Source organism: Moschus berezovskii, chromosome 11 (genome assembly GCF_049115385.1).
Source record: "Moschus berezovskii isolate FMDL1 chromosome 11, NW_MosBer_1.0, whole genome shotgun sequence".
Lineage (NCBI taxonomy): Eukaryota > Metazoa > Chordata > Mammalia > Artiodactyla > Moschidae > Moschus > Moschus berezovskii.
In genome coordinates, this window is record NC_142470.1 from 82307500 (window position 1) to 82333782 (window position 26283).

Below are 26283 nucleotides of genomic sequence, written 5' to 3' on the forward strand. Positions count from 1 at the left end.
TATGACCTAAATCAAATCCCTTATGATTTTACAGTGGAAGTAAGAAATAGATTTAAGGGTCTAGATCTGATAGATAGAATGCCTGAAAAACTCTGGACGGAGGTTCGTGACATTGTACAGGAGACAGGGACCAAGACCATCCCCAGGGAAAAGAAATGCAAAAAAGCAAAATGGCTGTCTGAGGAGGCCTTACAAATAGCTGTGAAAAGAAGAGAAGCGAAAAGCAAAGGAGAGAAGGAAAGATATAAGCATCTGAATGCAGAGTTCCAAAGAATAGCAAGGAGAGATAAGAAAGCCTTCCTTAGCAATCAGTGCAAAGAAATAGAGGAAAACAACAGAATAGGAAAAACAAGAGATCGTTTCAAGAAAATTAGAGATATCAAGGGAACATTTCATGCAAAGATGGGCTCGATAAAGGACAGAAATGGTATGGACCTAACAGAAGCAGAAGATATTAAGAAGAGGTGGCAAGAATACACAGAAGAACTGTACAAAAAAGATCTTCACGACGAAGATAATCACGATGGCGTGATCACTCACCTGGAGCCAGACATCTTGGAATGTGAAGTCAAGTGCGCCTTAGAGAGCATCACTATGAACAAAGCTAGTGGAGGTGATGGAATTCCAATTGAGCTATTTCAAAGCCTGAAAGATGATGCTGTGAAAGTGCTGCACTCAGTATGCCAGCAAATTTGGAAAACTCAGCAGTGGCCACAGGACTGGAAAAAATCAGTCTTCATTCCAATCCCAAAGAAAGGCAATGCCAAAGAATGCTCAAACTACCGCACAATTGCACTCATCTCACACGCTAGTAAAGTCATGCTCAAAATTCTCCAAGCCAGGCTTCAGCAATATGTGAATCATGAACTCCCAGATGTTCAAACAGGTTTTAGAAAAGGCAGAGGCACCAGAGATCAAATTGCCAACATCCGCTGGATCATGGAGAAAGCAAGAGAGTTCCAGAAAAACATCTATTTCTGCTTCATTGACTATGCCAAAGCCTTTGACTGTGTGGATCACAATAAACTGTGGAACATTCTGAAAGAGATGGGAATACCAGACCACCTGACCTGCCTCTTGAGAAATCTGTATGCAGGTCAGGAAGCAACAGTTAGAACTGGACATGGAACAACAGACTGGTTCCAAATAGGAAAAGGAGTACGTCAAGGTTGTATATCGTCACCCTGCTTATTTAACTTATATGCAGAGCACATCATGAGGAATGCTGGGCTGGAAGAAGCACAAGCTGGAATCAAGATTGCCGGGAGAAATATCAATAACCTCAGATATGCAGATGACACCACCCTTATGGCAGAAAGTGAAGAGGAACTCAAAGGCCTCTTGATGAAAGTGAAAGAGGAGAGTGAAAAGATTGGTTTGAAGCCTCAACATTCAGAAAATGAAGATCATGGCATCTGGTCCCATCATTTCATGGGAAATAGATGGAGAAACAGTGGAAACAGTGTCAGACTTTTTATTTTTTTGGGCTCCAAAATCACTGCAGATGCTGATTGCAGCCAGGAAATTAAAAGACACTTACTCCTTGGAAGGAAAGTTATGACCAACCTAGATAGCATATTAAAAAGCAGAGACATTACTTTGCCAACCAAGGTCCGTCTAGTCAAGGCTATGGTTTTTCCCGTGGTCATGTATGGATGTGAGAGTTGGACTGTGAAGAAAGCTGAAAGAATTGATGCTTTTGAACTGTGGTGCTGGAGAAGACTCTTGAGAGTCCCTTGGACTGCAAGCAGATCCAACCAGTCCATTCTAAAGGAGATCAACCCTGGGTGTTCATCGGAAGGACTGATGCTAAAGCTGAAACTCCAATACTTTGGCCACCTCATGCGACGAGTTGACTCACTGGAAAAGACTCTGATGCTAGGAGGGATTGTGGGCAGGAGGAGAAGGGGACGACAGAGAACGAGATGGCTGGATGGCATCACCGACTCGATGGACATGAGTTTGAGTGAACTCCGGGAGTTGGTGATGGACAGGGAGGCCTGGCATGCTGTGATTCATGGGGTCGCAAAGAGTCGAACACAACTGAGCGACTGAACTGAACTGAACCAATAAATAATCAAAAATGGAGTTAAAAAAACGGATTTACTATGTTGCTATTTATAGTAACATCAAAAATAAAATATTTAGGAGTAGTGTAACAAAAGAAGTAAAAGATTTGTGCAATGAATCTTGCAAACCATTGTTTAAAGAAATTAAAGAAGGCCTCAGTAAATGGGAAGATTTAGCAGCATTCAGGAATACAAGTCAAAAGCATCAGGAAAATACAAGTCAAAACCTTAGTGAGCTGTCCGTTTCATATCCAGTAGGATAGCTATAATTTAAAAGATGAACAATAGCAATTATTGTGAAAGATTTGGAGAACTGGTGAAAATGAAATCCTCTTATACTGGTAAGAATGTAAATGGTGCTGCTACTTTGGCCGTTTCTCAGAAGGTTAACATGAAGTTACCACGTGGCCCAGCAGGTTCATTTCTTGGTGTATAACCGAGAAAAGTGAAAACATATTCACACAAAAACTTGTACATGAGTGTTCATAGCACCATTATCCATAATAGATGAAAAGTGGAAACAACTGAGTGTTCATCAAATGATGAGTAGATTTTTTAATGTGGTATATCCATTAAATGGAATATTATTCAGTCATAAAAAGGAATGACATACTGACAAATGCTACAACATGGGTGAACCTTGAGAATGAAAGCCAAATATAAAAGGTTTCATGAATGTGAAATGTCCAGAATAGGCAAATCCATAGAGACAGAAAGTCTTACCTAGGTCGGGAAGTGGTAAATGACTGTTAATGTATATAGAGTTTCATTTTGGAGTCATGAAAATGTTCTGGAATTAAGTAGTGGTGATCGTTTCTACTTTGTGAATATAGTAAAAATTACTGGAGTACCCTTTCAGATGGTGAATTTTATGATATGTGAATTATATCTCAATAAAAGGTTGATTAATTTTTTAAATGTCTTATAAGTTAATCTTTTGGTCACATTTGGAAATTACTGTGGCATGAACTCATTATTGTGCAAAGTGGTAAATTTACGGAAATAATTCTGTATTAACTGATAACAGAATGACCAAATAGCTCATGAGGGAAACCTTTTTTTTTTAGATGATAGTTTTTCTAAAATTTGTAACTAATTAATGGTAGAACACCACTAATTTGCTGTATCTACTGGAAAAATTAATGATAGTCATTGGCTGCAAATGAGGGAACTTGATGGTGAATGGATCAGGATGGTAATCCATCTGATCCATCTTAACATTACTCAAAGATGTTATGTGTCTCCTGTCTTCAGCCTATTGAACCAAACAAGGGAGTTTTCCTTCTGCAGGAGCTCATTCAATCTGTAAAACAGTCCTCTGTAGTTTTGATAAAATGTGCCTCCGCAGGCTTCCCCTTTCCTCTCCAGGCACTCCTGTTTTAACTTTACTGCCTCTGGCAGTCTTTGTCAGAAAGTTTGGTTTAAGGCACAATGGAGTTTGTGTATTGATTTTTCTTTTCTTTTTATGCTTTTGTGTGATGTAAAAAAAAACACACAAAAAAACCCCCAAGTTTTTATTTTATATTGGTGTGTAACCTATTAACAGTGTTGTGATAGTTTCAAGTGCACAACAGAGGGACTCAGCCATGCATGTACATGCATCTATTCTCCCCCAAACTCCCTTCCCATCGAGGCTGCTGCGTAACACTGAGCAGTTCCCTGTGCTGCACAGTAGGTCCTTGTTGGCTGTTAATTTTAAAAATATCAGTGTGTACCTGTTCATCTCAAGGTGATAGGGTCATGGATGACTTTACTAAGTCATCTTCAACCTAAGGAGTCTTTGGGAACCAAGTCAATAGACAAGGTGAGAGGTAAGACCTGAGCTAGGTCAGAGGGGATGTCGGAGTAACAGGACAGAGTGACTTGTTTGGGGATATCAGGGATTTCATTAATGTTTGTTAACTGTGGAATGGATGTAAGTGAGCTTTTCCAGTTTTAGGGTTTCATTGCAATTAAGGTATGAATTGTGCCAGTGTATATGTGGTCCATTTCAAGAGTTAACACACATAAATTGAGTCAGTCATGTGCTTCTGGAGGAGAGGTTACACACTGGTGGCTGATACGTCAAATCTGGCCCACAACTGTGTTTTATTTGGCTCCCACAATATGTTTTTTTTTTCTTTCTTTAATTTGTTGCCAACATTTCAAAATAGAATTCACATAAAACTTAGGGTTTCTGGCTTCTGTTGAAAAAGCAGAAGATCTGGCAACACCGGGCTTACATTTTCCTCAGGGCATCAGCTTCAGCTTAAGCTTAATAGTGACTGCCTTAGACTGAGTCCTCTGCCACCTCTGCAACTCACTGCCTTTGTGGGCGTTTGAGTTTGTAATCCTTACTGCAGTAGTTTCGGGAAGCTGTTTTCTAAATCCTGCATTGTTACTGTCAGCTACCTTTCTTCTTACATTGCTATTTTAACACACTGTATCAGTTCAGTTCAGTCGCTCAGTCGTGTCCGACTCTCCGCGACCCCATGAATCACAGCACACCAGACCTCCCTGTCCATCACCAACTCCCGGAGTTCACTCAAACCCATGTCCACAGAATCGGTGATGCCATCCAGCCATCTCATTCTCGGTCGTCCCCTTCTCCTCCCGCCCCCAACCTTTCCCAGCATCGGAGTCTTTTCCAGTGAGTCAACTCGTCGCATGAGGTGGCCAAAGTATTGCAGTTTCAGCTTTAGCATCAGTCCTTCCAATGAACACCCAGGATCGATCTCCCTTAGAATGGACTGGTTGGATCTCCTTGCGGTACAAGGGACTCTCAAGAGTCTTCTCCAACACCACAGTTCAAAAGCATCAATTCTTCAGCGATCAGCTTTCTTCACAGTCCAACTCTCACATCCATACATGACCACGGGAAAAACCGTAGCCTTGACTAGACGGACCTTTGTTGGCAAAGTATGTCTCTGCTTTTTAATATATTATCAAGGTTGGTCATAACTTTCCTTCCAAGGAGTAAGCGTCTTTTAATTTCCTGGCTGCAATCAGCATCTGCAGTGATTTTGGAGCCCAAAAAAATAAAGTCTGACACTGTTTCCACTGTTTTACCATCTATTTCCCATGAAATGATGGGACCAGATGCCATGATCTTTGTTTTCTGAATGTTGAGCTTCAAGCCAACCTTTTCACTCTCCTCTTTCACTTTCATCAAGAGGCTTTTGAGTTCCTCTTCACTTTCTGCCATAAGGGTGGTGTCATCTGCATATCTGAGATTATTGATATTTCTCCCGGCAATCTTGATTCCAGCTTGTGCTTCTTCCAGCCCAGCGTTCCTCATGATGTACTCTGCATATAAGTTAAATAAGCAGGGTGACAATATACAGCCTTGACGCACTCCTTTTCCTATTTGGAACCAGTCTGTTGTTCCATGTCCAGTTCTAACTGTTGCTTCCTGACCTGCATGCAGGTTTCTCAAGAGGCAGGTCAGGTGGTTTGGTATTCCCATCTCTTTCAGAATTTTCCACAGTTTATTGTGATCCACACAGTCAAAGGCTTTGGCATAGTCAATGAAGCAGAAATAGATGTTTTTCTGGAACTCTCTTGCTTTCTCCATGATCCAGCGGATGTTGGCAATTTGATCTCTGGTGCCTCTGCCTTTTCTAAAACCTGCTTGAACATCTGGGAGTTCACGGTTCACATATTGCTGAAGCCTGGCTTGGAGAATTTTGAGCATGACTTTACTAGCGTGTGAGATGAGTGCAATTGTGCGGTAGTTTGAGCATTCTTTGGCATTGCCTTTCTTTGGGATTGGAATGAAGACTGACCTTTTCCAGTCCTGTGGCCACTGCTGAGTTTTCCAAATTTGCTGGCATATTGAGTGCAGCACTTTCACAGCATCATCTTTCAAGATTTGAAATAGCTCAACTGGAATTCCATCACCACCACTAACTTTGTTCGTAGTGATGCTTTCTAAGGCCCACTTGACTTCACATTCCAAGATGTCTGGCTCTAGGTCAGTGATCACGTTATCGTGACTATCTTGGTCGTGAAGATCTTTTTTGTACAGTTCTTCTGTGTATTCTTGCCACCTCTTCTTAATATCTTCTGCTTCTGTTAGGTCCATACCATTTCTGTCCTTTATCGAGCCCATCTTTGCATGAAATGTTCCCTTGATATCTCTAATTTTCTTGAAGAGATCTCTTGTTTTTCCTATTCTGTTGTTTTCCTCTATTTCTTTGCACTGATCGCTGAGGAAGGCTTTCTTATCTCTCCTTGCTATTCTTTGGAACTCTGCATTCAGATGCTTATATCTTTCCTTCTCTCCTTTGCTTTTCGCTTCTCTTCTTTTCACAGCTATTTGTAAGGCCTCCTCAGACAGCCATTTTGCTTTTTTGCATTTCTTTTCCATGGGGATGATCTTGGTCCCTGTTTCCTGTACAGTGTCACGAACCTCCGTCCAGAGTTCATCAGGCACTCTATCTATCAGATCTAGACCCTTAAATCTATTTCTCACTTCCACTGTATAATCATAAGGGATTTGATTTAGGTCATACCTGAATGGTCTAGTGGTTTTCCCTACTTTCTTCAATTTAAGTCTGAATTTGGCAATAAGGAGTTCATGATCTGAGCCACAGTCAGCTCCTGGTCTTGTTTTTGCTAATTGTATACAGCTTCTCCATCTTTGGCTGCAAAGAATATAATCAATCTGATTTCGGTGTTGACCATCTGGTGATGTCCATGTGTAGAGTCTTCTCTTGTGTTGTTGGAAGAGGGTGTTTGCTATGACCAGTGCGTTCTCTTGACAAAACTGTATTAGCCTTTGCCCTGCTTCATTCCGTGCTCCAAGGCCAAATTTGCCTGTTACTCCAGGTGTTTCTTGACTTCCTACTTTTGCATTCCTGTCCCCTATAATGAAAAGGACTTTTTATTTGGGTGTTCATTCTAAAAGGTCTTGTAGGTCTTCATAGAACCGTTCAACTTTGGCTTCTTCCGCGTTACTGGTTGGGGCATAGGCCTGGATTACTGTAATATTGAATGGTTTGCCTTGGAAATGAACAGAAATCATTCTGTTGTTTTTAAGATTGCATCCAAGTACTGCATTTTGGACTCTTTTGTTGACCATGATGGCTACTCCATTTCTTCTAAGGGATTCCTGCCCACAGTAGTAGATATAATGGTCATCTGAGTTAAATTCACCCATTCCAGTCCATTTTAGTTCACTGATTTCTAGAATGTCTACGTTCACTCTTGCCATCTCCTGTTTGACCACTTCCAATTTGCCTTGATTCATGGACCTAACATTCCAGGTTCCTATGCAATATTGCTCTTTACAGCACCGGACCTTGCTTCTATCACCAGTCACATCCACAGCTGGGTATTGGTTTTGCTTTTGCTCCTGCTCCATCCCTCTATTCCTTCTATAGTTATTTCTCCACTGAGCTCCAGTAGCATACTGGGCACCTACCGACCTGGGGAATTCCTCATTCAGTATCCTATCATTTTGCCCTTTGATACTGTTCATGGGGTTCTCAAGGCAAGTATACTGAAGTGGTTTGCCATTCCCTTCTCCAGTGGACCACATTCGGCTGTGGTCCTTGTGATCAGATCGACTAGTTTCCTGTGATTATGATTTCAGTGTGTCTGCCCTCTGGTGCCCCCTCGCAATACCTACCCTCTTATTTGGGTTTCTCTTACCTTGGTCGTGGAAAATCTCTTCACAGCCGCTCCAGCAAAGTGCAGCCGCTGTACCTTACCTTGGATGAGGGGTATCTCTTCAAGGCCGCCCCTCCTGACTTTGAATGTGGAGCAGCTCCTCTCGGCCCTCCTGCACCCGCGCAGCCACCCCCTGTTGGACGTGGGGCGGCTCCTCTCGGCCGCTGGCCCTGGCCTCAGGCGTGGGGTAGCTCCTCTCGCCGCGCCTCTTTGCCTGGTCGGTTGCGCCGGGGGCCGGCGTCTCCCGCGTCTGTATAACTCCTATCTAATTAGAATATGAGCTCTGTGTTAGCAGTAAGCGTGTGTCTTCTATTTCTGGATATTCTCCATGGTGCTAGTATAGGCCTTACATATTTAGGGTAGTCAGTACATATTTATACATCTCTACTCAGATTTGGCAAGGCAATTGAGGAAGCCCTATATCCCTGGTATAGGGCTTCCCCTTGTGGCTCCGCTGGTAAAGAATCCGCCTGCAATGCAAGAGACCTGGATTCAGTCCCTGGGTTGGGAAGATCCCCTGGAGAAGCGAAAGGCTACCCACTGCAGTATTCTGGCCTGGAGAGTTCCATGGACTGTCTAGTCGATGGCGCAAAGAGGCAGACACGGCTGACCAGCTTTACTTTCAATATCCCTGGTGACTCAGATGGTAAGGGATCCTCCCGCAGTGCAGGAGACCTGGGTTTGATCCTTGGGTTGGGAAGTCCCTTGGAGGAGGGCATGGCAACCCACTCCAGTATTCTTGTCTGGAGAATCCCCATAGTTAGGGAAGCCTGGCGGGCTACAGTCCATGGGGTCCCAAAGAGTCAGACACTACTGAGCGACTAAGGCACAGCACAATATGCCATGATATTCAAGACATTTTTATGATATAGGAAACTGTCTTGACACATTGGTTGGGAAGAGATTAGTATTTTATTGGCCATATTAATAATATGGATCCATTGAGTTAGATCTGATACGTATTTTCTTATAGGTAAGTGATTGTAGAAAATAAAAGGAAAGAGCTAAGCTCTTTCTTGGGATATTCATCAGAAATGATGTAGAAAAATGAATTTATTGGTTTGTTTTTAAAAACTGTTACTTGATGATACAGGTGCAAAGAGATAATGCAACAGTTGGTGGTTGTAAAGAAGTATAGGAAAAACCTATGTTGTGTACATGTGGTTGGATTGTCAAGCTCAGTTTAAGAGGAAGTCCTTCATAGTAATGAACTAATTGCTATAAAGTTATTGAAAATTGTCTTATTTTATGAACACAACTATATCTTCTGTAGCCACACACTAGGCAATCGGGTAATGGTTTTGAATGTCTAGTTTGAACATTGTAAATGTTGGTTTCATGCCATGAATATTTCTTAACCTGTATTGTATATTTTTACACAGGTGAGAAATTCATCCACGCTTCTCTTCAGTACCTTGATCACAAGAATATTTGGAGTTAAAAGGGGAAAGGATGAACTTTCCAAAAAAAATAGGTAAGCTTCACCTAATGCTAACTTTATTTTTTACAAAATATCGTTCTGGCCAAAAATAATTTTTAGAATTTTGCTTACTTTTATAGATTGATCTAGAGCATAAAACTATAAAAATACTATAGTAAATGAACCTATGCTGCCAAATGCTAAGCCCCTAGGCAAAAATATCTGTTTAATAAGTGGACCTTTCAAAGCAACAAAAATATTGAAGGTAGCAAGGGCTGAAATGTAGAGCTTATTTCTCAGTGCAACAGCTAAAGTTGTTTTTTTTTGTTTTTGTGTTTGATTTAATTTTCTTCAGGTATTCCTGAAATGTCCTAAATTGCTTTTTCTTGATGTGTCATCAAGTACTAGCTTGTGCAATATCCTTACTTTTATAGTAACTGGAAGTTTAAATGTCTGTGGTACACTCATCAGGCCATGTCCCAGATTACTTCTGCATTAACCTGTAGCCAGGGGGAGTAGTTCAAGGTGTTGACCACACAGAACAAACAATACCTTTTACTTTTAGGTTTTCTGTGTTTTGTTTATTCTCTAAGATGTTTTTCTCTTAAGATTTTTTTTTTAATGTCTGGAAAAAAACTTATTGAAACACTGATTATGAGTAATCTTTGGATACAAGGCAGAAGTTCTGTTTGTTGGTTTTTAAAGAAGAGAAGCTTTGAATAGTTGTTTGTTTATTAGCAGTTGGGAGGGTTTAATGGCAGTCTAGTGGCTTGCCGTTGTTAACACTAGATGTCACTGTCGCTGCATGTTTAATCACCTCCTGTACCTTTATTTAGGGTCTGATTTGGCCCAGTGGTCTTTCTGTTGATTCTCTAGAGATAAATCAAGCCCTATTCCTCTCCTGCCTAAAAAAGTTGATCAAACTTTTAAATCAGATTTTAAGTTCTTGTTTATTAAAATATATTTTCTTGTGGTGGAACTAAGTCTTGGGGATTAGAAAATATCATGAAATAATTGTTTGATGCACTGTTAGTAATTCTAATGAAACCTATTGGTAGTTCTGAATTGCCATTTAAAATCGCTGTTTATCACCCCATGCCTGCTAAGTTGCTTCAGTTGTGTCTGACTCTAGCCCTTATGGACTGTATCTTCTGTCCATGGGATTCTCTAGGCAAGAATACTGGAGTGGGTTGCCCCACCCTCCTCCAAGGGATCTTCCTGACCCAGGTATCGAACCCATATCTTTTGCGTTTCCTGCCTTGCCAGATGGCTTCTTTACCACTAGTGCCAACTGGGAAGCCCTACTTATCGTTCCATAAAATTCAGTAAATATTTAAATAGAAAGCAATTGGCTATAAATGTGAATTCCTTGAGTATACTAAGGAAATACTAGAAAGGTTTTTCGGATTTTTTGTTTTATTTAACTGAGTTGTATTTTTAATAAGGACAACATTATTTTTTTGAAAGAATGATTATTATAATTTTTACTATTTGGCCCAGTTCCTAAATAAATTCTTCCTGTCACTAGTTATTTTTCTTTTTAGCTTTGCTTATTTTGTTAATAATTCAACAAAGTGCTAAGGGTTAAAATGGTTTGGTCATATTATAAGGCCATGGTAAATAGTATATAAATAAAATATGATATGAGGTTATCAAACAAGTAAAATTAATGTTTAAAACTGAACTCGAAGATATGCTTTTTTTTTCTCCCTTTTACTTTTTATAAAAGTGATTCTTGGATGTATATGCAACTTTTACTATGTGTAGGAGAAACTGATCAGATTCATTTTATGTAGGTTGCTTCTGAGGAGGGTGGAAGAATAGCACAATGAAACCACACTGCTGTAATCTCTTTGCCACAGCATGCTGATGGGAACCTCCATTATGAGTTCATTCCTCTTAAATAGGAAAAGTTACAGAATATATAGCTTTCCTAGAAAGAGGGAAATTGAATATTCACATAATTGTTTTGAGTGAAGCCGACAAGTGAAACGAAGGTATTAAAATGTTAACTTTTTAAAATGTGATGAGCAGTTTTGGTAAGAGTTTTTATTTCAGTAATCTGAAGCTTGGTATATTTCATTACATTTTCAAGGCTTCTGTTCTGTTTAACCCTCCAAGAGTCTATTTCTTCACAGCATTGCTAAATTTGCTCTCTAAAACCTTAGAGTCTTCAGCTTGCCATTGTTTTAGTGATTCTTCTAGTTGTTCTTTGTTCAATTATGTCATTTGGGGGTGAAATGTTTATGTACCTGTCTGCTACAATATTAAGTCCCTGAGGGCAGAACTTTTTGCTTCTATTTTGTGTATATGTGATGGGTGCTGTAAGAATGCTAGTAATAATGATGTCTTTCTTGTTGGTTGGTTACTCAACCATTGAATAACTAAACTCAGCCAGTAAGACCTCACAGGCCGGTGAAGTCTACCTTCACAGCCACAGATTGTTCTGCCACAATCTTGCAAATATGTGCTCTTGATCAGAATGGAACTGGACATAAAAACATCTGCCTTTCCCATCTAGTTGGGGCGGGGGGAAGTGTCTATCTTGGAGTAAACAGACTTGGTTTCTAAGCATTTTGCTGTCACTGGAGATGACCTTAATAGACTCCCTTATCTGCTTTACACTTCAGTTTCTCCATCTATAGGACAGGAATGATAAAATTCGTGTTCTGTATTCATTGGGCTACAGGGAGGATAAAACAAACTATTAACAGTTCATTTTCTTGTAAAATAGTCAAAGTTCTATGCAATTAGAAATAAAATTTGCTTTTTCTCTGTTACCACTTCTTTTATTATACTCATTCCATTGTCTTACATTGTCTTTTGGAGTACAGGAACAGTATCTTATCCTTATTTTTGTTTGCCTGGTGGCTAGCATAGTGTCTGGCATGGCCAGAGATACTTGCTTAATGAATGAGCAAGTTTTTTTCACTAGATGAGAGATGAGACATCTGGTTTCTACTCCTGCCTGTGTTGTTATAGAGCCACCATAGCCAACTGAAACAAATTAGTTAACCTGTCTGGGCCTTGGTTTTCTCCTTTAAGAGATTTGGACTATCCTTGAGGTCTCTTGTTTCTATCAAATACTAAGCTAGGATTTACATAATTGTTACTAGAATTGTGAGTTTGGTAAACTACTGTGTTCCCAGTGCCTAGACCAGTACCTGCCTGGTAGTCCAGTTCAGTTCAGTCACTCAGTTGTGTCCGACTCGTTGTGACCCCATGGACTGCAGCACGCCAGGCTTCCCTGTCCATCACCAGCTCCTGGAGCTTGCGCAAGCTCATCATGTCCATCGAGTTGGTGATGCCATCCAACCATCTCATCCTCTGTCATCCCCTTCTTCTCCTGCCTTCAGTCTTTCCCAGCATCAGGGTCTTTTCCAGTGAGTCAGTTCTTTACATCAAGTGGCCAAAGTATTGGAGTTTCAGCTTCACCATCAGTCCTTCCAATGAATATTTAAAGGAATATTGATTTCCTTTAGGACTGACTGATTTGATCTCCTTGCAGTCCAAGGGACTCTCGAGAGTCTTCTCTAACACCACAGTTCAAAAGCATCAATTCTTTGGAGCTCAGCTTTCTTTACAGTCCAACTCTCACATCCATACTTGACTACTGGAAAAACCAAAGCTTTGACTATATGGACCTTTGTTGGCAAAGTAATGTCTCTGCCTGGTAGTAGGGACAAGAAGTTTTCCTTTCATGTATAAAGAAAGGAGCAGGGAATTTCTATGGTGGTCCAGTAGTTAGGAGTCCACCTTGCAATGTGGGGGACATCAGTTCAATCCCTGGTCCAGGAACTAAGATCCCACATCCTGCAGAGCAGCTAAGTCCATGCACCACAGCTGGTGAGTTCATGTGTTGCAACGAAAGATTCCCAGGTGCCACATCTAAGACCAAATGCAGCCCAATTAAAAATACACATATACTTCTTTTTAGAAAAAGCAGCAGAGGTTCTGCATCCCTGTTAATAGGTATGTAGAGGAGCCCTATGGATGCTCGTAATGATTGAACTCTGGAGCTCATTAGCCTTGTTCTAGATGGGTCTTTTGAATTATGAAGAATGAGAACACATAAGTTTTACTTGTTTGTTTTAAATACTGTTATTACATTTTAATTTTCTAAAGCACCTTTCCTTTCTATTTATTACCCCCCAGACTGACTTGGCCTGACAGAATGAATAATTGATCCTTTGTAGAACCAGAAACTACACAGCTCTGTGGTGTGGGGAGTGCTGGGCTTCCCACAGAGCCTCCATCTGCCTTGAGTGGGCTCACCTTGGTAGTTCCTCATTCCTCAGACAGGAGCTAAACCAGTGTGATCTTTAACCCTGGCCTTTCCCTTTAACCCCTTTGTGTATTAACTGTCACCTATTCTAGTCCCCGGTAAATGACAAATATCATCATACATGTAGTAGTCTGAAAAGCTTTATTTTATTCATTGCTTTTTAAGAGCTTATTTTTGTTTTCTTTAATTTTTTAAATGTTTAATTGGAGGGTAATTGCTTTACAATGTTGTGTTGGCTTCTGCAATGTGAATCAGTGATAAATATGCATATATCCCCTCCCTCAAGTGTGCAACATGATTTGACCCACATATACATTGTGAAATGATTACTAGATTTTGGAATTCTGTTTGGAATTTTATCTCAGTTAAGTTGAAGTTGCCCTAAAATATTTTAAACATATAACTACCTGATTTTCAAAGATAAGCCTGAAAAATGATTTTACCCTCAAGATGAAATTTGAGGAATTCAGCGCTTAGTGCTTTTTTCCATGGAAAGCTTTATCTTAGACTCTGCCAAAGCTTCATGCAGGTGCTCAGTACTGAGTGTTCTATAGCTCTTGCTCTCTCCACGTTAAATGAGTCAGCCAATAAGAAATTATAAGCATTTGTCATTAACTCAGTGTTGACACAGCAGAGGAGTCCATGAGAAATGGAAAACGTGGACCTTGCTCAGGGAGCTTACCTTTCAGCTCGAGAAACAAGAACTGACATTTGTGAAACGGTACAAATAGAAGATGACATAACAGTCATCAGGTGCTAGTCTGAGTAATGGAGGCATTGGAAATTCATCAGTGGAGAGCTGAGTGGGGCACTTGGGTGGACTGTGTTTCTGATAAAGCTTTGGGGATGAGTAGATTTGGGGTACATAGAAACAAGTAGATTGAAAAAGAAGAACAAAAGAGAAATAGTCTTGTTTTCAGTGTTAAGTACAATCTTCATTCTGTCGTATTAGAGAGAGCTCATATTCAAATTAATAGCTTAGGATGGTTTAGTACAATCTAAGGGGAAAATGTTTGTAAAAGGATCACTAGGTCCAAGTAAAATTATTTCTAATGAGTAGGTTGGGAGATGTTTAACTGTTTTATTTCCCTGAGTATAAATAACAGAGACTTGCTTTAGTTATTTCCCTTAACGTCTTAGTGGTATAGGTCTGGAAGGATCCTCTAAGGGACATCTAATCTAGTCCAGCCCCTGCTTATAGACAGATTTTGAAGCGATTTCCAGACAGACTGGCTTCTCTCCTGTTGTTCGTGTTTTCTAGGAAAAGAGATTCCGTAAGTTTTTGTGGTTACCCACTCCATTGTTTCGGAAAGAACTGGGTTCTCAAAACTAAAATTGGGAGCTCTAGGGCAACTAGGTTTTTATATTTTCAAGAATGTAATTATTAGAATTCAGAATAGCTTATTTTATTTGCTTTGAACTACATAGTAGTTTGTAGCATGTGCCTATTTGGCCAAGCTGAAGATTCAAATTTTCTTTTGACTGTGGCTGGGATAATCTTAACATCCTCAGACCCAAAGGGTTCTTGTTTTTTCCCCATTCACCAAGCATTTATATCGTGTGCCCTCTGCTTTATATTGTGTGATCCTCTGCTGGGCACTGGGATCCAAAGATGAATCAGATATACTCTTGGCCCTAACGAAACTGACCATCTGATGAAGAATATGGCAGTTACCTGCTGTGCTAGACTCTCTGTCCCACCCATGTAAAAGGAAGGAAGAAGTAGTGAAGGAAGATGGCATATCCATTTGTGTGCTCAACATATGCCAAAGTCTTTATAAGTGTCTAATTTAGCCTTCATCACAGCCCTGCAGAATGGATAGGGTCATTCTAATTTCACCAAGAAGTAAATTAAGGTTGGTGAGGTTGAGTTGGGCCTCCCTGGTGGCTCAGAGGTTAAAGCGTCTGCCTCCAATGCGGGAGACCCGGGCTCGATCCCTGGGTTGGGAAGATCCCCTGGAGAAGGAAATGGTAACCCATTCCAGTATTCTTGCCTGGAGAATCCCATTGACGGAGAAGCCTGGTAGGCTACAGTCCACGGGGTCGCATAGAGTCAGACACGACTGAGCGCCGGAACAGAACGGAGGTTGATTTACTTGCTGGAGGTTATGCAGCCAGAAAGTGGTAGAACTTGAATCCAAATCCAGCTGCATCTGCTGAGTGCCCGTGGATTTACCCACCAGCATACACAGCCCCTTGTGAGCAGTGAGTCACCGTTGAGACTCTGGCTTTAAATTTTACATCCTGAGACCTTGGGAAATGAGGCACTTCACCCAAAGTTTCAGTGTGGAGCCAGGACTCTCACATCTTCCTGATGGCAAGTTGATTTTAAGACTCTTTAATTACTCCCAGTAGGATGTCAGTGTGGCCAGTAAGCCATTTACCTCTATAAAGCGCCTGTATTTGGTGATAGTTGGGTGCTATAGAGGATTTGGGGGTTTTGTGATAATATGTGCCTATGGTATGATGTCTTCCAGGCTTAACCTAATGTTTTGCCAAATTTCTGCTTATATTTTAAATTCACTTGTTTAATAACAATTATAATAATAGCCCTCATTATATTAGTTTTTGTATTTGAGAGGACCTAAGAAGCTACCCAGTCCTGTTCTCATTTTGCAGATGTGAAAATTGGGTTGCTCAAGGTTACACGTCTAGTGCTGGAAATAAGGTTAATGGTTATTTTTAGCTCACAGTTAGCTCAACTAGGATATTTTAAAAATTTAGCTGATCATTTATAAATGGAGTTTCTATTAGCAACAATAATACTAGTTTGTATTCAAATATTTTGAAGTTAAGCTAAGAGCCCCAGTGTTTTGATATGGTTTGGAGGTGTCATTCATGCCTTTTTCACAGTTGTTTATAGAACGTTCAATCTCGGTCTTTAGGCAGAGTAGGTAAATGTGTACTTTTGGAGACTGAGAAGTAAAGTACAAGTCTTGAGTAACCCTTATTGAGAAGTTCTTAAAATCAGAATTCTGTCTACTCTGACACTTTGGCCTACTCGAGAGTTTCATGTTTCAAGTTTTTGTTCATTCTTAGGTTCATGGATCACAAGTAGGAAAACCACAAATAAAAATTTTAACCAAAAAGAAGCTCTTAAAAAGAAATATGTTCATGAACTTGAAGTGGGAATTAGTCACTGTGTTCTTAAATATTGACTCTTGCCGGGCGAAGTAATCTTTGTTCCTAAGTACTGCTTCAGGCCATTGCCTTCTTTAATAACTAAGGCATTGTTGCTTTAGTTTGAGCATGTTCTATGGAATTTTGGCAATGCATGCATCCTCTTTCTGTGTCTCAGTAAAAGCATGAGTAAATATTTTTTCTTAGCTTTGGTATTTTTGTAGCTTACATTTTATATGAACCAGACTAATATAATGTAATACCAGGATTACGTAATTTAGGACATCAGGATTTCTTCCAGGACTGTGAGATAAAGTCTTCATTTATCAGGGGCTTTACAGGCAGTATGAGTTGCTCGTTCAGTACCTGTAGAGAAATACCACAGAGCTCTTTTCCCAGTGAGAAAATGGAGTCAAAGACGTCGAAACCAGAGGGAACGGTTTCTTTAGAACTTGGATAATACTTCTTCTTTATTCAGAACTTGGTCCTTTTAACTACTGAATTTAGTAATGTATAGTTTAGAAATTCTAGGAATTTCAAACTATTCTTATTATACACCAAGATGCCAGACTTTTAATAAAATATAATCAATAAAAAGTTTTCATTGAATACTTATTAGGTGCCTTTCCACTCTAATTTAATCTCCTAAAGTAGTTTATGACACGGTCTTGGATTTAAAGGAGTTTATTATTTACTGATAGAGAAAACATGTGAGCTAGTTTAGGAAGAATGAATAGCCAACTCTTCTGATATTGTCAGGCAGTGGGGGGCAGAGGGAGTCAGAGGAGGATGAGGTCAGTCTCCATGCGGGAGTTAGGGCTTAATCTGGATTTGAAAGGATGGTCAGGATTTAAATAGGTAGAGAGGAGGATGTTGCCTATAAGGTTATATAGGCATGAAAAAAGATATCAGTGGTGGAACACTTGTTGTATATGTCTGAGAAAGAAGATAAACCAGACCAGGGCTGAAAGCACACAATGGAAATATTCATTCATTCATCCATTTTTTCCTAGAGCCAAGGATTCATTGATCACCTACCCTCTACAGGCACTAGACCAGGTTTTGGAGCTATATCAATGAGTAAAACAGATAAACCAAGGAGACTGATTTGAATTTTACATGATATTATGAGTGATTTCGAAGTTTTAGTGTTGGAGTATTCCATGATACAGGCATTGTTTTAGGAAATCATTTGAAAAGTGATTGCATTTTGTTTTTCCCACTGGTAGTATTGGAAAACATGATGCACGACTATGGAAGAAAGTTATTTAGGAATAACTTGTTCTCTCCGTAGATTGTTAAAGCATGGTTCTAGCTTGATGTTTTTTTTTTTTTTTAATATTTATTCTATTTGTTACTTCTAAATTGAGTAGTGACTATATTAGAGGGAAATATACCTTGTGTTTTGAGGATTACTAGTTTCCTCAAGGTACTAAAAAAATATTTAGTGAAAAGTAGTTTATTATGAAGTCAAGTAAGTTTTGAAAATACTGGATTGAATTCAAATTTATTTATGACAGGACTTCTCAGAACCTTTCATATGGTCTCATAGGCTTTGTGAATCTTCAATAACCCAACATGTTTGACCATGGATCTCAGAACATCTATTATTCTCTTGCATTCCATCACACATAGTTTAGGGGATACTGCCATGGGGATACTGATTGAGGCAGGTGAAAGCATGTTTCCAATCATTAGGAGCTGTACCATACAAAAGAAGATATTCATTTCAGGTCTATCTTGGTAGCAACAGAAGGACTTCGTTTTAGTTGCAATTAAATATGCTGTAAGTTATCATGAGTTGTCAAGTAAACATTTAAAATGGTATCCTCACATATGGTAGGTGGTCAATAAATATGAATCAGTAAAATCTCATAACTTTAGACCTTTTAAAATCTTATATATAAAGTACTTCTTTGGGAGAATAAACTTTACACCAAATTAGTTTTTTCTACCATTTTGTCAAATGAAGATAATGTCCCTTTTCCCCAAAGCTTTGATCATCGATAATGGGGGAAATAGGGCCTACACCATGGTTGATGAGCTTAACAAGGTTAGTGCCAAGCCCATCAGAGTGTGATGTATGTATCTGTGTGTGTTTGTTGGGAGGGCAGATAGGGAGAGGAGAACAGAACAGTAACCAGATTTGAAATATAATAGGTAAGACTTTAGGACCTACTAGTATGGCTGAGTTCTATACCTTTGGTCTGTATGTCTTGCTAGCAGCATCTTATTGTTCTTCATCAAGGACACTTGGAGCTATTATAAATAGCTCCATTGTAAAAATTTAAACAGAGGCTTTAACTAATTCAGATTTGAAGCAGTTAGAATGCTTTTGGCTGCAAGTGAACTGAACAGAAAACTCAAATAAAAATTTAAACTATAAGGAAAAGTTACTATCTCAAATATAATCAAGAAGTTTTAAGGAGGATTGATTTATTCATCATTGATTAATTTGACGAGGTTGATAACACCATCAGAGACCCAGGCTCTTTCCATTTTTCACCATGTCATCCTGGATGTGAAGGCACTGGCCCCAAGCAAGCATTCCTCCTGATTTCAAGATGGTTACCGTTCCTGCCATCACGTCTCGACGCAGCGGATGCAATATTCAGTGGCTTGTGTGTCCCTATTTCTTTTTAAGAGTGACAACACCACCTCCTGTATGAGTTCACACACTCTCAACTCCACACTCTACAGACTTCCCTTCAACATCTTTTGGCAGTGTTAACATCTTAGTATGCCCCAACTTATCCCAGACAAGGGAAATGGATCCACCATAATTAACTTAGACTAATTAGGATTCTCCAGTTGGGTCTGGGGTTGGTGCCAGCCCTCCCTGAAGCTTATGACTATGGAGAGAAGGGTGAATACCCAACCAGGGTCAAATACTGTTAAAGAAAGGATGGGGTGAGGGAATGGATTTTTATTAGGTGACTAATAATGTCTGCTGTTACATCCTTCTAGGCTATCTCGAAAGTTTTGAAAATGTTTTCATTTCATTAGGAAGATAAATTATCTATGTAGTGTTTTAGCCTAATAGGAAAGTGTATTTTCCCTTTATTTATGCAATTCCTTCATGTAATTTTTAAAAGATATGAAGTAGTAAAAGTGTCTGGCTTTGTGGTTCTGTATCACTCCTATAGGCAAGGCTTCATTAAAAAATTTCGCTTAGGAACAAAGTTGTGTCTTTACACATGAAAGAAGTTTTGTATAGCTTTAAAATAGAGATACTGAATGAAATACAATGAATTTCTAAGTCAGAAAATGCTACTTTGCAATATGAAATATCTCTCTGATTCATAGCTAACCTCCAACAAGCTAACAGAGCATTAACATTGTTTTTATTATAAACTCTAACTCACTTTGGAATTTGACCCATATTACAACATTGATTTTGTTCTTGTAGGGTCAAATGGTATGAAGTCAATCTAAATTTATTGAAATTTTTACTTAATTATTTTTATTTATAAACACAAAATCCCTATTCTATTTAAACTGAGCATAGTATTTTGATGTGACTTTTGGGGCCTCTGAATTCAAACTAGGCCATCTGTCTTGAATGATTTCTCTGTCTTTATCTGCAAGGTTTCTTTCTTTTCTGTCCGTCCAAACTGTTACCATTTTATTCTGTACAAACTGCCTCTATTGAAGTGGAATGTGTCTGGGTCACAGTAAACCAGCCCAGCTCAAAGGAAGTTGGGGTCAGACTGGCTACATTTGACAAGGATCAGGAAGTCTGATCCAGGTGCTAAACCTTGGAGGTCTAGAATTATCTACTGTATAAGCACATCCCTAGAGCCATCCATTGCTCCTAATACATCTTTGTCTTTCTTCTGTTTATCTCTGTGATCACTCGTTGTGAACAACTAATTTAGATACATGAAAACGATCTTCCATTTATAAGCACACTTCCTCCCTGTAAATTCCCTTGATCCCCATTTTCACCCCCTACAATCAAAGCCCTCCCTCCTAGGCCACTGGTTTCACTTTTACAGTTGGTCTGTTTAGATGGGTCAGTAGTTTTTTTTTTTTTCTTCATTTGTTCATCATGTTTACTGTGTAGACCTTTGTAAATGTGATCTGTGTATTTGAATAGTGGAGGAGGAGAGCTAAGACTTGAACTCAATTGTCATGCAAGGTGGAAAAGCCACAGGTACTCTGAGAGCACCTTTCCTGTCCCTCAGGGGAGAGCTTGAGTGCGCCACTCCTTTCTGGCTTCCCTGTCGCAGCGGAAGTGCACCTGTACAGAGCTCACACTCTTCAAAAGCTCATCCTCTCTAAACCCTTTTCCTTCCCTTCCCAGTTTTACCATTTAGGTGGGAATATCTCACGTGACCATTTCTTTATCTTGCCTTTATCTGTGGGACAAGCAACGATTCAGATCATAATCAGTAAACAAGAGGGCAGTATTAATGATACCCCTGCCCTGTCTGTATTTGGAAACGCAGTTCTCTGTAGTGAAAAAAGTGTCACTGGCCTCTGAAGGTGGTGAACGCCCACTTTTATCCCAGAAACACACCACAAGTCACCCGCTCTGCGTCCTTTCTGCTTTTAATTAAGCCAACTTAATTTTCCTAAGCTTCAACATGTTAGGGAAATAAAAGAAAACTTCTCTTTCAATGGTGTTCTCTTGCTTTGATTAGCTACTAATGCTGCATGTAATAACATAAGGTTTAACTTTTTATCGTTGTTAAAATATAATGTTTCAGTGGGAAAGTAAATATATTTTCTAAGGGATACCTGCAGTGCCTCCACTTATAATATTTATGTCTTTGGAAAACATGTTTCAATTGCCAGATGATCATTTGTAAATTGTGGCCTTTCTACAAATGGACATTTCTTTTTTAAATACTTCTTGTTTTCAACTCCGACTGACTTCAGGATTATACTGCCAAACTGGTTGGTTCTCCCAGTTTGGCAGTACAATTCAGACTGAAAACTGAATTCCAGGGGATTCATGGCATTTTCTGTTTAGGTTTATTTCTCTGGAAATCTCTTCTTGCCCCCACCCTCCATTAAATTAAAATGTAATGATTTTTCTTGGTTTTGTAGATAAAACTCTTTCTAGCATTTTTCTAGCATTTTAAAATAATATTCCTTGTGATAGACAAATCATGGTTAACTTAATAATTCTCTTGCTATTAAATATTTAGTTTTCCCCTAATTTAAAAAATATTTTTAATAATGTTGTGGTGAGTATCTTTATTTACAAACTGTTTTAATATGTAGGGTTATTTCTTACAGATAGATTCTCCTCAGTGTGATTTCTTGGCAACAGTATATAACTAGACTTCAGATTCTTTTTATGTATTGTCAGAATTCTTGATAAATTATTCTTGAAAAATTATTTTCCCCTGTCACCTTCTTAACTTAAGAATTTTCATTAGTTCTCTGTTGCCCATGGTCTAACATCTCTGCCCCTTTAACTGGCCTTTGTCCTTTTTGTTAAATCCTTTTTTTTTTTTCTTGTTTTAACCAACTGCCTGCCATTGAGCTTTTACAGTCTGTCTTCTTTTTCCATGTTTTAAAAAGTGGTTCAAGAAATACCTTCATAGTTTTTAGCTTTTCCTATGTTTTTTGGACTATTTCTTTGGGATAAATGATCAGAAATTGAGATACAGAATTGAAGAATATAAACATTCTGTGAAATTGACAGCCAGACTTCCTTTAAATACGATAACAATTTACAAATTTGCCAGCATGTATAATCTTTCTAGTAGTGGGTATTATTCTTTTTTTAAAGCAGGTTTTTGAGAAGGTGGGAGGGGAAAATTAGCATGTTGTTTCAATTTATATTGCTATTATTAATGATAAGGTTGAACATTTGCCCACATTATTTGTTGGTTAATTGTATTTTCTTCAGTTTAGCTTTCAGAGCCTTATATAATTTGAACCTGCCCTTTTCACCTTGTCTCCTATTAGTCAAACCCACAAATATTTATTGAACTTCTACCAACTACCAACGAATTCATGTAGTCTAATCAAGCTAATCTAACGACTGTTCCTTTCAATGTTATGATTTTCCTTTTTGTTGCTTTTGTTCATGTTTTTTCTGTTCCTAAAATGCTTATCCCTTCTCTTCTGCTTACAGTATGCTGATTTTTCCCATCCTTTAGGGTTCACCCTGAATCTATTTTCCTCTGAGACGTTTTCCCTGACTTTAATGTGGCTTCCTTGAGAGCAGGGCCTGTGTCTGATGCCTTTTCTTTTGCCCTGCTGCTGCTGCTAAGTCACTTCAGTCGTGTCCAACTCTGTGTGACCCCATAACGGAAGCCCACCAGGCTCCCCCGTCCCTGGGATTCTCCAGGCAAGAACACTGGAGTGGGTTGCTGTTTCCTTCTCAAATGTGTGAAAGTGAAGTCGCTCAGTCTTTTCCGACCCTTAGCGACCCCACAGACTGCAGCCCACCAGGCTCCTCCATCCATGGGTTTTTCTAGGCAAGAGTACTGGAGTGGCTTGCCATTGCCTTCTCCATTCTTTTGCCCTAGTATCTTGTAAAGGGTCTGCCTTACATAGGAGGCAAAGAAGTGATCTGTTGATGTTGCTAAGAAAATGCATGGGGTGATCAGCCGCTCTCGATTTAACCTTTGACTCTGGGCAAGTTTAGTTGTTGAGTCTCAGTTTCTTTATCCCAACAGCACCATAGATTGGAGGTGAAACTTCAGTCTGCCTTCAGAGTTGCTGTGAGTGTGATAAAGCTCATAAAGGGCCTGGTACAGTGGTACTTGGTACACAGGAGGCTCTCTTTCAGTGAGAATTGTTTTTAAATTAGCTGAACGAATAATGCTTGGTAATCCCAGCACTCACTGGTCTCCCTTCCTTAGGCCTCTTCCAGGTGTACTCCAAATGATGTGTGCTGTCTCTTTCTTGTGTTGGGATTGCTTCCTGCGAATTAGTTTGTTGCTCTTCAGTTGCTAAGTTGTGTCCGACTCGTTGCGACCCCGTGGACAGTAGCCTGCCAGGTTCCTCTGTCCTTGGGGTTTCCCAGGCAAGAATACTGGAGTGGGTTGCCTTCTGGATTGGCAGGCAGATTCTTTACCACTGAGCACCAGGGAAGCCCATGTGAACTAATTAGGTACTCTCAAATCAATTCCAATTATTAAGGGGAGGAATTGTGTTTTAAGTCTGTTGCATGTCCTAAAGCAATGTGTATTGATTGGTTAGGTATAGTTGAGTAACTTTGGTAGCAATGATAAGGGCAAAGCAGTGATGAAGATCTCATTTCTGTTTTTTACTGAAATCTTTACTGGACCTTTGCTAGAAGAAATTATTTTATTTTAGGGTCTTTAAGAAATGCTTAGTTTTGTTGCCTGTTCAGCCAAATGGAGTTAGTTATCCAGCAGAAAATGGTAAAAATATCCAGATAATACCGGATTTCACTTTTCCATATAGTATTTCAAAGTGTTGTATTCATTAATATTTGTGAGAAACCTATGGTTAATACCACCAGAAGTCATAAACTAAACCAGATTTCCCCCATTTTAGCTTTCACATGACTTGGATTAACAACAGTGTTACTCCTTAATTTACACCTGGGATTTAAAAACCTTCGCAAAAAAGCTGAAACAATGATTCATATTTAGTCACCATATGACTGGATTATTTTCATTTATTGAAAATATAAACAAGAAAAAATATCCTGGATAAAGAGCTCCATGTATTTTAACTAGTGACAGATGCTATGATCAGAATTTCTACTTAAGTCAGGCATTTTTGACATACACCTCAAGCCTCGCAATTAAGCTTTATGCCTTTCCAAACATAACAGTTAACCAATAAACCAAAATATCAGCCCGGTCTGGCTTAGCTCAGCGGTCTTTTGATTTCTTCCAGTCTGTTTGATGTGGAGGCTTATTGAGATTTATCTACTGAGCTGTTCATAGTTTGTAGGACTGGCTATATTATATAAGATTCCATTAGTGACGGGAGAATGTAGACAGTCTCTACAGTGTAGATAATTTAGTCAGTTGTGCTGGTCATGGTTTTGTTGAAATTTTTAAGACATCTGTCAAGATTTTTTAAAACTTATATTCAGTGATTTTTATTTCCCAGTTTATACTATGAACCTCAAAACAGATATAGTTTGATTGGTCCAATTTAGTAAAAAGGTTTTTAACTGTCAGTAGAAATCTCTATGTAGATTGAAAAGTTTTCCACTTATTGGGACCAGTTTATCCACAAGGGAGATAAAAATAAAAAATATACAGTAAGCAATTATAAATGTTGGGTATGCTACATGCTAAGTCATTTCAGTCACGTCCGACTCTCTGTGACCCCGAAGACTGTAGCCCGCTAGACTCCTCTGTTTGTGGTTTTCTCCTGGCAAGGACGCTAGACTGGGTTGTCGTTTCCTACTCCAGGGAATATTGGGTATACAGTGAGTTAGCTATCCTTCCATTAGGCTGTTTGTGATGGTAATAGCATCAGTATCCTCAGCTTTATAACATGAAAGCTGCAGGGGACTTTCATTAACTTATGTCATTCAATCCTGGTTGGAATACTCAAGAAGATAATCATTATTGTCCTCATTCTAAATGACACACTTGGAATTCATATTATTTATTTGCTATGTGTCTCATATCTAGTATAAAACAGAGCTGGTGTTCAAGTTCAGATACAACTCCCAAACCAGTTATTTTTGCATTTCGTTAAAGCTTTTTGTTCTATAATACACAATATTTCTAAAAGTAACAATGTCCTGCCAAACACCTTTCCAGTGGTTTAATGACATTCTCTTTGCTAAGAAGTAGATTAAAATTGCTCATGTTTACCCTGCTGGAGATAAGAGAATAAGAGCATATTGGAGGAATAATAAAATGTATTCATTCTTTCTGCCTCAGTTGCCTCATCTATTGAATGGGGGAAGTAACTAGTACTCACCTCATTGGGGTTTGAGGTGGATTAAGTGAATAAATGGGGCTTCCCTGGTGGCTCAGATGTTAAAGAATCTGCCTGCAATGCAGGAGACCATGGTTTGATCTCTGGGTTGGGAAGATCCCCTGGAGGAAGGCATGGCAACCCACTCCAGTATTCTTACCTGGAGAACCTCCATGGACAGAGGAGCCTGGCGGGCTACAGTCCCTGGGGTCGCAAAGAGTCGGACATGACTGAGTGACTAAGCACAGCACAGCACAAGTAAAAATAAACAGATGCAAGGAGATTAGAAGAGTGCCTGGCATAGAGTAAATGATAATAGGTTTTGCTACTATTGCCCTCATTTACTCAGCAGGGTTTATTCATCCGTTGCTGTAGGCCAGGTAATGTACTAGGTACTGAAAGGAAAATAAGTCCAAGTCTTTGGTCTCACAATGAAGGGAAGGAGACATACAGCAGACTATACACCATTGGCATGAATGTTCTATACAGAGGTCTGCAAGGAGAGATTTGGAAGCACGAGTAGAGGTGAGTACCTGCTGTTAGAAAGGCTTCCTGTAAGAATTCGGGCTGAGCTTAAAGTAAAAGTTAGCCAAGAAAACAGCAGGGGAAGAAAAGGGAGCCAGAAGGACAGATGACGGTGGTAAATGGTTGGTGTGAACACATTTCCTCAATTAGGATTTCTTGAAGACTTTCCCTAGTAGTCACAGTGCAGTCACCGTCATTATCCAACTCTTTGTGACATGATGGACTGCAGCCCGCCAGGCTTCCCTGTCCTTCAGTATCTCCCAGAGTTTGCTCAGACTCATGTCCATTGAGTCAGTGAGGCCATCTAACCATCTCATCCTCTGAATAGTTAC

At 39.4% G+C, this 26283-nt stretch overlaps 1 protein-coding gene across 2 annotated transcripts in view; it reads left to right on the plus strand.

Moving 5' to 3' along the window:
* Positions 1-26283, plus strand: part of THADA (THADA armadillo repeat containing) — a 352983-nt gene that overhangs the window by 92570 nt on the left and 234130 nt on the right. For both annotated transcript variants that reach the window (XM_088841512.1, XM_055399202.2), the window contains exon 27: positions 9104-9195. In XM_088841512.1, the coding sequence (XP_088697638.1) occupies positions 9104-9195 (92 nt within the window). The remainder of the gene's footprint in view (positions 1-9103; positions 9196-26283) is intronic.